This window comes from Juglans regia, chromosome 4 (genome assembly GCF_001411555.2).
Source record: "Juglans regia cultivar Chandler chromosome 4, Walnut 2.0, whole genome shotgun sequence".
Taxonomy (NCBI): domain Eukaryota; kingdom Viridiplantae; phylum Streptophyta; class Magnoliopsida; order Fagales; family Juglandaceae; genus Juglans; species Juglans regia.
The window spans coordinates 23,543,311-23,556,852 of NC_049904.1; the positions used below are offsets into that span (position 1 = coordinate 23,543,311).

A 13,542-nucleotide genomic window follows, 5' to 3' on the forward strand; every position below is an offset into this window, starting at 1 on the left:
TGTTGACGTGACAGGATTTGATTTGTATGAAAACTTTTAAGAGATTTAGGGTACGTTTGGGTAGTGAGAATACTTGAGAAGTGTTAAGAATGTTTGTGAATAATTATGAGTAGAGATTGGAGTGAGTTTGTAGGTTCCATTGAAAGTATTTTGAGTTGTTTGGATGTGTGAAGTATGTTGAGTTGTTGACTTTTAGGTAGATAGTTGAAAAATGTGTGGGTCTCATAAATATTACAGTGATTTTATTTTTAATAATAAATATTATAATGATTTTTTAATATTAATAAATATTGTAGTGATTTTATTTTATTTTTATATATAATAATGGTAAATATTATAATGATTTTATTTTTAATTTTTATATAATAGTGATAAATATTATAGAAATGTTATTTTTTATTTATAATTATAGTGATTTTATTTTTTATTTATATATTATAGCATTTTATTTTTTATTTATATATAATAGTGATTTTATTTTTTATTTATATATTTTAGTGATTTTATTTTTTATTTATATATTATAGTGATTTTATTTGTGAATAGTTATATATAATAGTGATAAATATTATAGTGATTTTATTTTTTTATTTATATATTATATTATATTTTTTTTATTTATATATAATAGTGATTTTATTTTTTATTTATATATTTTAGTGATTTTATTTTTTATTTATATATTATAATGATTTTATTTATATATATATAATAGTGATAAATATTATAAAAATGTTATTTTTTATTTATATATTATAGTGATTTTATTTTTTATTTATATATTATAGCGATTTTATTTTTTATTTATATATAATAGTGATAAATATTTTTTATTTATATATTATAGTGATTTTATTTTTTATTTATATATTATAGCGATTTTATTTTTTATTTATATAATAGTGATAAATATTTTTTATTTATATATTACAGTGATTTTATTTTTTATTTATATATTATAGTGATTTTATTTTTTATTTATATATGATAGTGATTTTATTTTTTATTTATATATGATAGTGATAAATATTTTTTATTTATATATTATAATGATTTTATTTTTTATTTATATATTATAGTGGTTTTATTTTTTATTTATATATGATATCGATTTTATTTTTTATTTATATATAATAGTGATAAATATTTTTTATTTATATATTATAGTGATTTTATTTTTTATTTATATTTAATAGTGATAAATATTATAGTGATTTTATTTTTTATTTATATATAATAGTGATAAGTATTATAGAATGTTTGTGAATAGTTATAAGTAGAGATTAAAGTGGGTTTGTGGGTCCCATTGAAAGTATTTTAAGTTGTTTGTTAATTTGTTTGGCATGTGAAGTATTTTTAAAAGTACGATAATATTTAGAAAGTGTTGGGAAGACTTTGGTAGCCAAACATGACCTTAAACTTGCAAATAAGTTGTATCATATCAATAATATAGATGATGTATTATGACACTAGTTTGTGAATAGCATGGGTGTAAAAAAGACTGGTGAACCAGTTTGTGAATGGTAGGGGTGTGTTTAGTTTGGTTCGTAACCGTTTCTTAAAATCCAAAATTGGTTCTAAACCAGTCTAGTATAATATGAAAATCGATTTGAGCCGAATCAGATCAGTATATATATACATATATATTTTTAAGTTTTTGTATATTATATATAAAACATTATTTATATAATTTTTATATTATATTATATTATATATTATATATTAAATTGTTAATTAATATAACATAAAATTTTAATCTTATTATCCATGTATAACATTTTATATAACATAAAACTAATCTTAAAAGTTTTAATATAACATTTGATTTATGATATAACATAAATTAATCTTATATTTTTAATAAAACATTTGAATTTTGATATTAATGTATAAATTTGAATTTTATAATTTTTTAGCCAAAACTTTTAATCTAATATTTCAATAACTTGCTAAAATTTTATTGGAATATAATTTTGTTTATCTGTAAAATCAGAAGATTGAAATTCGAAAACTGTAAGTTCCAATTTCTGTGATTAATCGGTCCAGTATCGATTTTTAAATTTTCAAGACCGGTAGATATCAGTTCGATTTTACAAAATATTCAAAATCAGATCTAACCTAACAGTTATGCCCTTAGTGAATAGCATAACCCTTTTTCTAAAAAGATAATGATAGATTTACTATTTCCTATTATCTATTTACTATTCTATTTATTTTTTTTACTTAATAGTTAAATAAGTGATTATTAGTAAAATAATATATATTTAATTTAATATTAAATTATTAATGATTAAATATGTTAAAAAATACTTAAAAGAAAAAATATATATAACTACAGTAAACAGATGGTAAGAAGTACTAAGTACAAAAAGCATTTAGTCCAGATGTTATTATTTTTAGTTGCACTGATTAACACGATATTATTGTAATAATTTTATAAATTAATCAATTAAAAAAAAAACTACTAAAAACAAAATATAATACATCAATTGAGGACTGAATATTATGAAATTCAAGAAAAGAAATAACACTCGCATCCTCACCACCACCGAACCAAAATCCAGCGCCAAAGATGAGGGTCTCTGCCCTCTCAAGCTCCTTGCCCACCCTCCCACCATCACCATCACCATCAGAAACTCGGAAGCCTCAAATCCTCTTCAATAATTTCACCACCACCCATGGCATTTCTGCTGATTGGGCTAAGAAATCCCTGATTGGAGCTCTATCCGGAGCTCTCTCCTTCGGGATCCTCTTCTCGTCTCCGTGCTCCATTGCATTTCAGTCTCCAACAGTTCAATCACCTCCTCCTCCTCCTCCTTCTACTTCTTCGTCTTTGTCTACTACACATGACGCATCGCCTGAGCTCTGCCGCGAAGACGAGCGACTAGTGAAGGCCGAGACTGGTCCGGAAGTGGTGACTAACGAGGGGATTGTGGAGGAAGCTTGGGAAATCGTCAACGACAGTTTTCTCGACACCGGTCGCCATCGCTGGTCTCCCCAAACATGGAAGGTACATACAAATTGAGATAACTATATCTGTGATACGTGTGTTCGTATGTAATTATGAATATGTGTGCGAGTTCTTAGAGACGAACCAGTAAATTTCTTGCTGTGGCAACTGACAACAGCTTTTTAATTCCTGGGACTGTTTGAGTGCCTAATGGCTAATACGGGGCCCCTTTGACGTATATAGCCTTTAAATGCTTCCAGCGAAAAAAAGAAGATATTCTGACCACTTCCATTCCGACGAGGTCAAAGGCCCACGATATTATCAAACGAATGTTGGCGAGCTTGGGTGATCCTTATACGCGTTTCCTTTCCCCTGAAGAGGTAATCATCACACAGTTATATATTTATGCATGTATCTCAGTGTGTGTGTGTGTGTGTGTGTGAAGACTGAATAGGACTTTGCATGCCTTTGCTTCTCTCCTTGTCAGGCACACTACAAGCAGGGAGTGGTCCTTGTATGTTAGTTAGAACGGTGGTCGACACCGTTGGTTGGCTAATCTTTGTGCTTGCAATCTTTCCAAAAAAAAAAAAAAAAAAATCTTTCCGCAGTGCAAATGATATGTGGATAAGCCCTAACCAGAGAATTTGATAGAATTTCTTTTGAATTCGTTATATTACTATTTTTTTCTCTCCTATTGAACTTTCAAGCAGTCGAGGTCGGGTTTCTCTTAATTGTGATTCTAATTTACCAATTGAAAGCAGAACATTAAGGTGATTGTGGTTGTAGGTTACTGCTATCAATTTGCTTGCCTTTGCTTCCCTCCTTCACTCTTGTTGCTACATTTTCCTTACAAAAAGAAATGATATCTTAGGACATTAGTGTACTTGATGCTTATGTTTGATATTTGTTTTCACATTTGTTGTGTCTCCCTTAGGCATACATAATGGTCTTTACTTACGAACTTTTCAGTTTTCTTGTTTCCGTGTTATATGCTGCTTTTGTCATTGTTGAAAGTTCACCAAGATGGCAAGGTATGACATGAGTGGTATTGGGCTAAACCTTAGGGAAGTTCTGGAAGATGATGGTGGTGTAAAACTGAAGGTACTAGGACTCCTGTTGGATGGCCCTGCACATTCTGCTGGTGTTAGACAGGTACCTACGGAGCTAAAATTGTGCATGCAACATGCAAATGTTTGTTTCAGTTTGTGCCTTTCTTTATACTGAACTCTTGATTCACTGTTTGAGTCTTGGAGTTCATATGTTATGAAAACTCTTTCTTTGTGCAACAATGAATATTATGTTTTTAATTGAGATTCTACTTATAAAAAAAATGTTTTTAATTGAGATTCTGTTGGGTTGGGTAATTATTTTAGTTCTGAACCACTGCATTTTATCTAAATTTTACTTTAATACTTGCCTTGTATCCACGGTTCTCTGTTCTCTGGTCTCTAAGCTGTGGTGCTTATTTAAAAAAATAAAACCGTATTTGTTGGATATGGTTCATGTCATTTTTCACCAATTTCTTGGTCTGTTTATTTGTATTTATGTTAAGTTTTTTCCCAAGTGCATAATGTTGAATTATCCACATGAAGATGGGGAAGTACAATGGGGAAAGACTAACATAAAGATTGTTCCTGCAACTGAATATCAATATAAAGAAGTGACAAACAAAGAAAAAAATTTATAGATTTTCTTTCCTAGGTGAAGTCCACTAGATTTCTTTGTGTGCCTGAGACAAATGGAAAGGGTAATGATAATGGTCAAGGCACGCATATGCCTAACTATCGAGATGGGTTTTGCCGCCATTATATTTTTCTATTTGTTCAGTAGTGCCAACTTTTACTACACTTTTTTTGATAGGTAATCAAAGATTTTGTATTCATAGAAATAGGCGAAGCCCAGGTACACAGGAAATATACATGAAAAAATGCCTAGCTAGAGGTTACAGTAGAAAGAAGAAGATCATGGACACTAAGTCCGGTACCAACTATAGCCCCCGCCCATATGAACAATGACTTAAAAAAGAAAACTTTAAGCTCATCCATTGTTCTCTCTTGATCATCAAAACATCTAGCATTTCTCTCATTCCAAATACACCAACACATGCATATTGGTACCAATTTCCAAATTGCCGCTACTTGAGAATCTCCGTATAGTCTTCTTTAGCTTGCGAGGAAATCCACCAATCTACAAGGCATAACCCAAGACAATCCGACTCTTGAGAAAAAATCATCCCATAAAACCTTGGCCACCTCGCAGTGTAAAAGCAAATGATCAACTAACTCCCTATGCTTCTTACACATACAACACCAATCTAGGACAATAATCCGTCATTTCCTCAAATTTTCTGTGATGAGAATCTTGTCCAAAAATGCTGTCCTGACAAAGAAAGCTGCTTTTGAAGGAGCTTTCGTCTTCCATATGCTCTTCCATGGGAACATAGACATTCCGGAGTTCGTGAGCTTTTGATAAAAAGAACTGATAGAGAAAATACCTTTCTTAGAATGATTCCAATGCATCTTGTCTCCGGAGCCCCCTCGAATACTTGCGGAATATAATGCCGCAAAGAACTCCATAATAGACTCCAACTCCCAATCATAGGCTGCCCTAATGAAGTCAATATTCTATTGAGGGGTACCATTTGAGAAGACCAAAAAGTCGGCAATCGATACCTTCTTTACTCTAGCAAGCGCAAAGATGGCAGGGAAGGTGATGTAGGATAGTAGTGAGACAAGAGGAAGAACAGAGTATTAAGAAAATAGAGGAGAGAAATGAACGAGAGAGGAGGGAGGGAGAAGAAGAAAGCACTCGGGACTGGAGAGGGGCGGCTAGCGCATCAGTTTTTGCATTCAAAATCAACTAACTACAAAATTCCTTCAAATGTCTTTAAGTAGTAGGGCAACACAAACCCTAAATGAAATAACTAACACATTAATAAAATGACAAAAATAGAAAATGTCTTTAAGTAGTAGGGCAATACAACCCTAAATAAAATAGACAAAACATTAATAAAATAACTAAAACATTAATAGAAGGAGATGTCCTCATCAACTCTCCCGGGGTGGAAAAAGCTTGATTCTGTCAAGTTGATGAGTCACACTAAGGCTGCAATCAATCACCCAACCATAAGCTAAGTGGTTGAGCACGCTTCTTCCGACGGCCATAAACACGTGTGAGTGAAGGTCTGAATCTGGTGTCCCTACCCACTTCTCTAGAACAGGTGTCTGGTGACCCAGGCAAAGGAAGATCCTGCTGGCTCCGATAAAGCTCTAATAAATCTGGATCAAGCTGCTGTAGTGTCTCTCTGGGAATCCATGTACAGTCAGAATCTGGTCGATCGACCCAACGAACAAGGAAACGCTGAACCTCTCCATCATTGGTCAACACAATCTGTTCATCTAGAATAGTATCAATTTTATCTTTGTGTGCTGTGATGGATGGTAGTGGATTATATTAGTGGATTATATTTATTTGAATTAATTCCTATGTTATCTATGTATTTTCTGGTATAGATATATTTGGACAGCTGTATAGGATTTATATGATTTGTAATTTGAATATTTAGATTATGTAGATAAGTATGGGAAACAAATCTTATCCAATATTTGAATCCCTATAGGATAGGAAGTCAGTTTTCGAATGGCTAATTGGATGTAATCTATTTTGACTATTTAATGAATGAGAGGGGAGAGGATGAATTATTCAGTCAAAGAGAAATCTGTTATGGTATCAAGAGCAGGTTCATAATTTTTTTTCTACGAATTTTTTTCCTTTCTCGGGGGATTTCTTTGTGGGTTATCCATTCTCGGCGCTGGCTGAGTTCGTGTTTGGTCTTCCGTGTGCTTCTCGGTGCCTTCCTTGTTTGTTCTTGACCTCCCGCGTGACTATCGGCATTGTCTGAGTTGAAGGTTGGGGTTTCTTGTGACTTTCAACAACCTCGTAGTGTTCCTTGTGCATTATCGGCGCTGTCTGCGTCGATCTTTGGCTTCTGTTTCGGGAAAAAAAAAAAAAAACAATTTTCTCTGTTTCGGTGATTATCGGCACTCTGTTTCAGAGTGTACTGTGGATTTCTGAGGTCATCGGCACCTTCTGTGACTGTTTTCTGGGCTGCGATACGTTGTACTGTGTGAGGGTGCTCACTTCTCAGACTATCGACGTTTTCTGCAGCAGTTTGGTCCTTGGTGAGGATTGTTACATCTAGGGTTTCTTGTCTATCATGTCTTCTGAAATTAGAGATTCCCTTCTGGTTCGATTCAATGGTAAGAATTATGCTGCATGGTCTTTTCAGTTTCAAATTTTGGTGAAAGGAAAGGAACTTTGGGGTCATATTGATGGGAGTAGTGTGGCACCAGAAGACAAAGTTCAGCGGGCTTCTTGGGAAAGCAAGGATGCCCGAGTCATGTCTTGGATTCTAGGATCTGTTGATCCTCACATTATCTTGAATTTACGCTCATTCAAGAATGCTCGTGATATGTGGAATCATCTCAAGCGGCTGTACACTCAGAATAATGCAGCAAGGAGATTTCACCTTGAACTAGAGATGTCGAATTTCTCTCAAGGAGCTCTCTCTGTGGAGGAGTTTTATTCTGGTTTTTGCAACTTGTGGGCTGAGTATACAGATATTGTATACACTTCAATTCCAGCAACAAGTTTGGCCGATATTCAAGCTGTTCATGAAGCAAGTATGCGGGCACAGTTTCTTATGAAACTAAGGCCGGAATTTGAATTTATTCGTGCTAATCTGATGAACCGAGATCCGGTGCCTCCACTTGATATGTGTTTGGGAGAGATATTTCGAGAGGAGCAAAGATTGATGACTCAAACAGCCATGGAACAAACTACTTCAGCTCCTGTGGCATATGCAGCTCAAGGAAAAATCAAAGGGAGGGATTTCAGCACTACTCAATGCTATAGTTGCAAAGGTTATGGGCATCTTGCTGCAAATTGTTCTAAGAAAACTTGCAACTATTGCAAGAAGCAAGGACATATTATCAAGGATTGCCCAATACGTCCGCCACGTCGCCAAGCAACTGCCTATTCAGCTGCTGCTGAGGCTACTAGTGCTGCCAGTTCTACCTTGGTCCCTTCCTCTCATGTTCCAGCTTCCACTTCTCAAAATTCCATTCCTATTACACCAGAAATGGTCCAACAAATGATAATCTCAGCTCTTTCAGCTTTTGGTATTTCAGGTAAAACCAAATCTGCCTCTAAACCTTGGTATTTTGATTCCGGTGCCACCAATCATATGACAAGTACCTCTAACTCTCTTGTTAATGTCTCACGGTATTCTGGTCCTCTTCAAATTCACACGGCAGATGGTAGTTCCCTACCTATCACTGCCGTAGGTGACATTTCTCCTTCCTTAAATAATGTTTTGGTGTCTCCTTCATTAAATACCAATCTGATTTCTATTGGACAATTAGTTGACAGAAATTGTAGAGTGTCATTCACTTCTTCTGGTTGTCTTGTACAGGATCAGGTGACAGGGAAGATGATCGCGAGGGGTCCTAAAGAGGGTCGGCTGTTTCCTTTATGTTTAGATTCCAAATCTGTTGAGTCAAAGTCTTTATCTTCGTTTTCTTGTAATGTTGGTATTTTGAGTGTGAAGGATTGGCATAGGCGGTTGGGCCATCCCAATTCTCACATACTTCATAAGTTGTCATCTTCTGGTTTAATAGGAAATAAAGATCTCTATTCTCTTGCTCAATTAAATTTTGATTGTGATACATGCAAGTTAGCTAAGAGTAAAGTTTTGCCTTTTCCTTCAAAAGGATCTCATGCCACTCGTGCCTTTGATGTTATTCATAGTGATGTGTGGGGTATTGCCCCGATAGAATCTCATGATCGTTATAAATATTTTGTGACGTTTATTGATGATTATACTCGTTTTACATGGATTTACTTTCTTCGCACTAAGAATGAAGTATTTTCGGTATTCAAGCGTTTCTTGGCTTATCTTGCTAATCAATTCTCTACCTCTATTAAGGTTCTTCGCTCTGATTCAGGAGGAGAATATATATCTACTGAGTTTCAAATATTTCTTCAAGATCAAGGAATTATTTCTCAACGTTCTTGTCCATATACTCCACAACAAAATGGAGTAGCTGAAAGAAAGAATCGTCATCTTCTTGATATGGTCCGGGCTCTCCTAATTGATTCGGGTGTGCCCTCTCGTTTTTGGTGTGAAACTTTGTCTACTGCTGTATATTTAATTAATAGATTACCTACTCTAGTATTAGACAATGTTTCTCCTTATTCTTTGCTATTTGGGCACTCTCCAGACTATTCTCAGTTGCACTCTTTTGGTTGTGTTTGTTTTGTGCATCTTCCATCTCACGAAAGACACAAACTTTCTGCTCAATCAGTCAAATGTGCTTTTTTAGGGTATAATTCTTTTCAGAAGGGTTTTGTTTGTTATGATCCTCAAGCTAAACGCATTAGAGTTTCTCGCAATGTGGTGTTCTTTGACAAACAACAATTTTTTCATACTCATATAGACCCTATTCCTCCTAGTTTCTGTGTGTTGCCAAATTTCTCAGATAAAGATACAACTTCTACACTAGCTTCCGCTCGGTTTAAACCTGGTTGTGTTTACACCAGGCGCAAACCATCTCATCCAGAAGATCTGACCGCTCTTTTTGCCCCTCCTGAGCATCCGCCCGTGCCTCCTGATCAATCACTTGACACATCTTATGATCCACCACCACGCCGGCATACTTCTAGAGTCTCCAAACCCCCGAATCGGTATGGTTTTTCATCTCATTCTTCTATGTCAGCTACACTTTCTTCTATTGCTATTCCCTCCTCTTATAAGCAGGCTATGGAACATGAGTGTTGGAGGGATGCCATGCAAGTAGAAATGGATGCACTAGCGGTCAATGACACTTGGGATATTGTGTCTTGCCCTTCTTCTGTGACACCTATTGGTAGTAAGTGGGTGTATTCTGTGAAGCTTAGATCAGATGGGTCCCTTGAGAGATATAAAGCTCGTTTGGTAGCTTTGGGAAATAGACAAGAATATGGGATTGATTATGACGAGACGTTTGCTCCTGTTGCTAAGATGACGACTGTTCGTCTCCTTCTTGCTATTTCCGCTTCTCAGTCTTGGAAATTGCATCAGATGGATGTGAAGAATGCTTTTCTTCATGGTGATTTAAAAGAAACAATTTACATGAAACTTCCTTCTGGTATGCCCCTTTCCTCAGCTAATGATGTTTGTAAGCTGAAAAGGTCATTGTATGGTCTAAAACAAGCTCCCAGAGCTTGGTTTGAGAAGTTTCGCAATACCTTACTTGAGTTTCAATTCACTCAGAGTGCGTATGATGCTTCTTTGTTCCTTCATAAGAGTGATTTTGGCTTTGTTTTTCTGTTGGTCTATGTGGATGATATCATTATTACTGGATCCGATATTGAATTTATTCAAAAGGTTCAGATGCATCTTCATAGGGTCTTTCATATGAAAGATTTGGGACTATTGACTTATTTCTTGGGGCTGGAAGTTCACAATCAGCCACATGGGTTATTTATTAATCAACATAAATACACCCAGGACCTTGTTCAGTTGGCTGGGTTGGGGGAGACTACTTCAGTTGATACTCCTATGGAAGTCAATGTGAAGTATCGGAAGGATGAGGGTGATTTACTTTCTGATTCTACATTATATAGAAAGCTTGTTGGAAGTCTAATCTATCTCACTATCACACGTCCGGATATCTCATATGCGGTCCATATTGTCAGTAAATTTATGGACACTCCTAGGCACTTGCATTTAGTGGCTGTTCGTCGTATTATTAGATACTTGATTGGGACCCCTAATCGTGGGTTATTTTTTCCTGCTGGCACTTCTCTACAACTTATGGCTTATAGTGATGCCGATTGGGCTGGTTGCCCAGATTCTAGGCGTTCTACAACTGGGTGGTGTATTTTTCTTGGAGATTCACTCATCTCCTGGAAATGCAAAAAGCAAGAGTGTGTTTCTAAATCCTCTACTGAAGCTGAATATAGAGCTATGTCAGCAGCATGCTCTGAGGTGATGTGGTTGCGGGGCATTCTTCAAGAGATTGGTTTTTCACAAGATCGGCCAACTCCTCTTCATGGTGACAACACTAGTGCCATTCAAATTGCTGCCAATCCAGTATTTCATGAGCGTACCAAACATATTGAAGTCGATTGTCACTATATTCGTCAAGCCTATGAGGCTATGTCGATTATTCTTCCTCATATCTCTACGGATCTTCAAGTAGCTGATATATTCACGAAAGCGATGACAAGACAGCGGCATCAATTCCTAGTTAGCAAATTGATGCTAGTAGATACACCAGCATCAATTTGAGGGGGGATATTAGTGGATTATATTTATTTGAATTAATTCCTATGTTATCTATGTATTTTCTGGTATAGATATATTTGGACAGCTGTATAGGATTTATATGATTTGTAATTTGAATATTTAGATTATGTAGATAAGTATGGGAAACAAATCTTATCCAATATTTGAATCCCTATAGGATAGGAAGTCAGTTTTCGAATGGCTAATTGGATGTAATCTATTTTGACTATTTAATGAATGAGAGGGGAGAGGATGAATTATTCAGTCAAAGAGAAATCTGTTAGATTAGGAGTTACAAAAGGTTCAGGATCAAGGTTCACAGATGGAGGCAGAAAAGGATCACTGGAGGGATTGAAATGGCCTTTATAAGCAACTAAGTCCTCAACATTGAAAGTAGGGTGGTAACCAAAATGTGATGGAAGATCAATAATATATGCATTTGGACCAACACGCTTTAAAATTTTAAAAGGACCAGCACTACGTGCTTGCAATTTGGAAGCGGATCCAGGTGGACGCCGTTCCGGTCTAATTCGAATCATAACATAATCCCCAACTTTAAATTCAACATGTCGTTTATGCAAATCAGCTTGCAGTTTATATGATGCATTACTGGCCTCAAGTTGTTTATTGATCTCAATATGCAAGTCATGAAGATGTTGAACAAAAGCCTCAGCTGACACAGATACATGAGTATGAGGAGACATGGGAATAAGGTCTAAAGGCTTCCTAGGTTTGTAGCCATGAACAACTTCAAAGGGACTCATACCTATAGACCGATTCACCGAACTGTTATATGCAATCTGAGCTATAGGGAGGATCAAATCCCAATTCCTAAGATTCTCCTGAACCAGACATCTTAATAAGTTGCCAAGACTGCGGTTGACAACTTCAGTTTGACCATCTGTCTGGGGGTGGTAAGCAGTGGAGAATTTCAATTTAGTGCCAACCATATACCATAGGGTTCTCCAAAAATGACTTGTGAAGCGAATATCCCTATCTGAAACAATGGTTTTAGGAAGACCATACAACTTGACAATCTCGTTAAAGTACAACCTAGCGATCTTAGACGCATCTGAAGTTTTGCTACAAGGGATAAAGTGAGCCATTTTTGAGAAACGGTCCACTACAACAAAAATAGAATCATACTTCTTCAGAGTGCGTGGAAGTCCCAACACAAAATCCATACTAACGTCTTGCCAAGGACAACAAGGGACAGGAAAGGGTGTGTAGAGACCAGTATTTTGTCGCTTTTGTTTGGCTAATTGTAGAGACCAGTATTTTGTCGCTTTTGTTTGGCTAATTGACAAGTGTTACAGGTGCTAACTATCTTAGCCACATCTCTCTTCAAGCTAGGCCAATAGAATTGACGTTCAATCTCTTCTATGGTCTTATCACGTCCAAAATGTCCAGCCAAGCCTCCGGCATGAACTTCCCAAACTATAAAGTCTCTAACTGAAGTCCGAGGGATACACAACTTATTGGTTTTAAAAAGATAACCATCCTCCAAACGGAAACCATCAGTGGTATCCGACTGCCCGCTTTGCAAAGCGAAAAAAGTATCCCTAAAATCAAGACAAGACTCATACTCTTCCTTAAGTCTTTCAAAACCTATGACCTTGACGTTCATGATAGACAGAAGGGAGATACGGCGGCTTAAGGCATCAGCTACTTGGTTCTCAACGCCCTTCCTATGCTTTAAAGCAAAAGAATAAGCTTGCAAATACTCAACCCAACGGCCATGCCTAGAATTCAATCTTTTCTGGGAATTGAGGTTGCACAACCGCGTACAGTTCCTTATCATAGGTAGAGTACCGTTGTTTGGCATCATTTAACTTCTCACTGAAATAAGCAACAGGGTGGCGTTCCTGGCTAAGAACTCCACCTATTCCTACCCCTGAAGCATCACACTCAACCTCAAAAACTTTGGAGAAATCAGGAAGTCGCATGACAGGAGCTTCCGTCATTCGCTTCTTGACTAACTTAAAAGCCTTAGCCGCTTCCGATGTCCACTGAAATTCTCCCCTCTTCATGCACTCCGTGATAGGAGCCATGATTGTGCTAAACCCCTTAATAAAACGACGATAAAATGTAGCCAGACCATGAAAACTCCTGACATCATGTATAGTCTTGGGCTCAGGCCAACCAACAATGGCCTGAATCTTTGTGGGGTCAGCAGATACTCCAGTAGAAGACACAATGAATCCTAGGAAGACAACCCGATCGGTGAAGAAAGAGCATTTCTTCACATTAGCATACAGATTTG

General features: G+C 36.1%; 1 protein-coding gene across 4 annotated transcripts in view; it reads left to right on the forward strand.

Moving 5' to 3' along the window:
* Positions 1-2,517: 2,517 nt before the first annotated feature.
* LOC108990247 (carboxyl-terminal-processing peptidase 1, chloroplastic) overlaps positions 2,518-13,542 on the forward strand; it is a 30,942-nt gene continuing 19,917 nt past the window's right edge. Inside the window, exons 1-3 of one of the 4 annotated variants that reach the window (XM_018964145.2) lie at positions 2,518-3,010; positions 3,129-3,330; positions 3,965-4,102. In XM_018964145.2, the coding sequence (XP_018819690.1) occupies positions 3,280-3,330; positions 3,965-4,102 (189 nt within the window). In that variant the 5' untranslated portion in view covers positions 2,518-3,010; positions 3,129-3,279. The remainder of the gene's footprint in view (positions 3,011-3,128; positions 3,331-3,964; positions 4,103-13,542) is intronic. The other 3 variants (XM_018964143.2, XM_018964144.2, XM_035689057.1) reach the window with 3 other exon arrangements.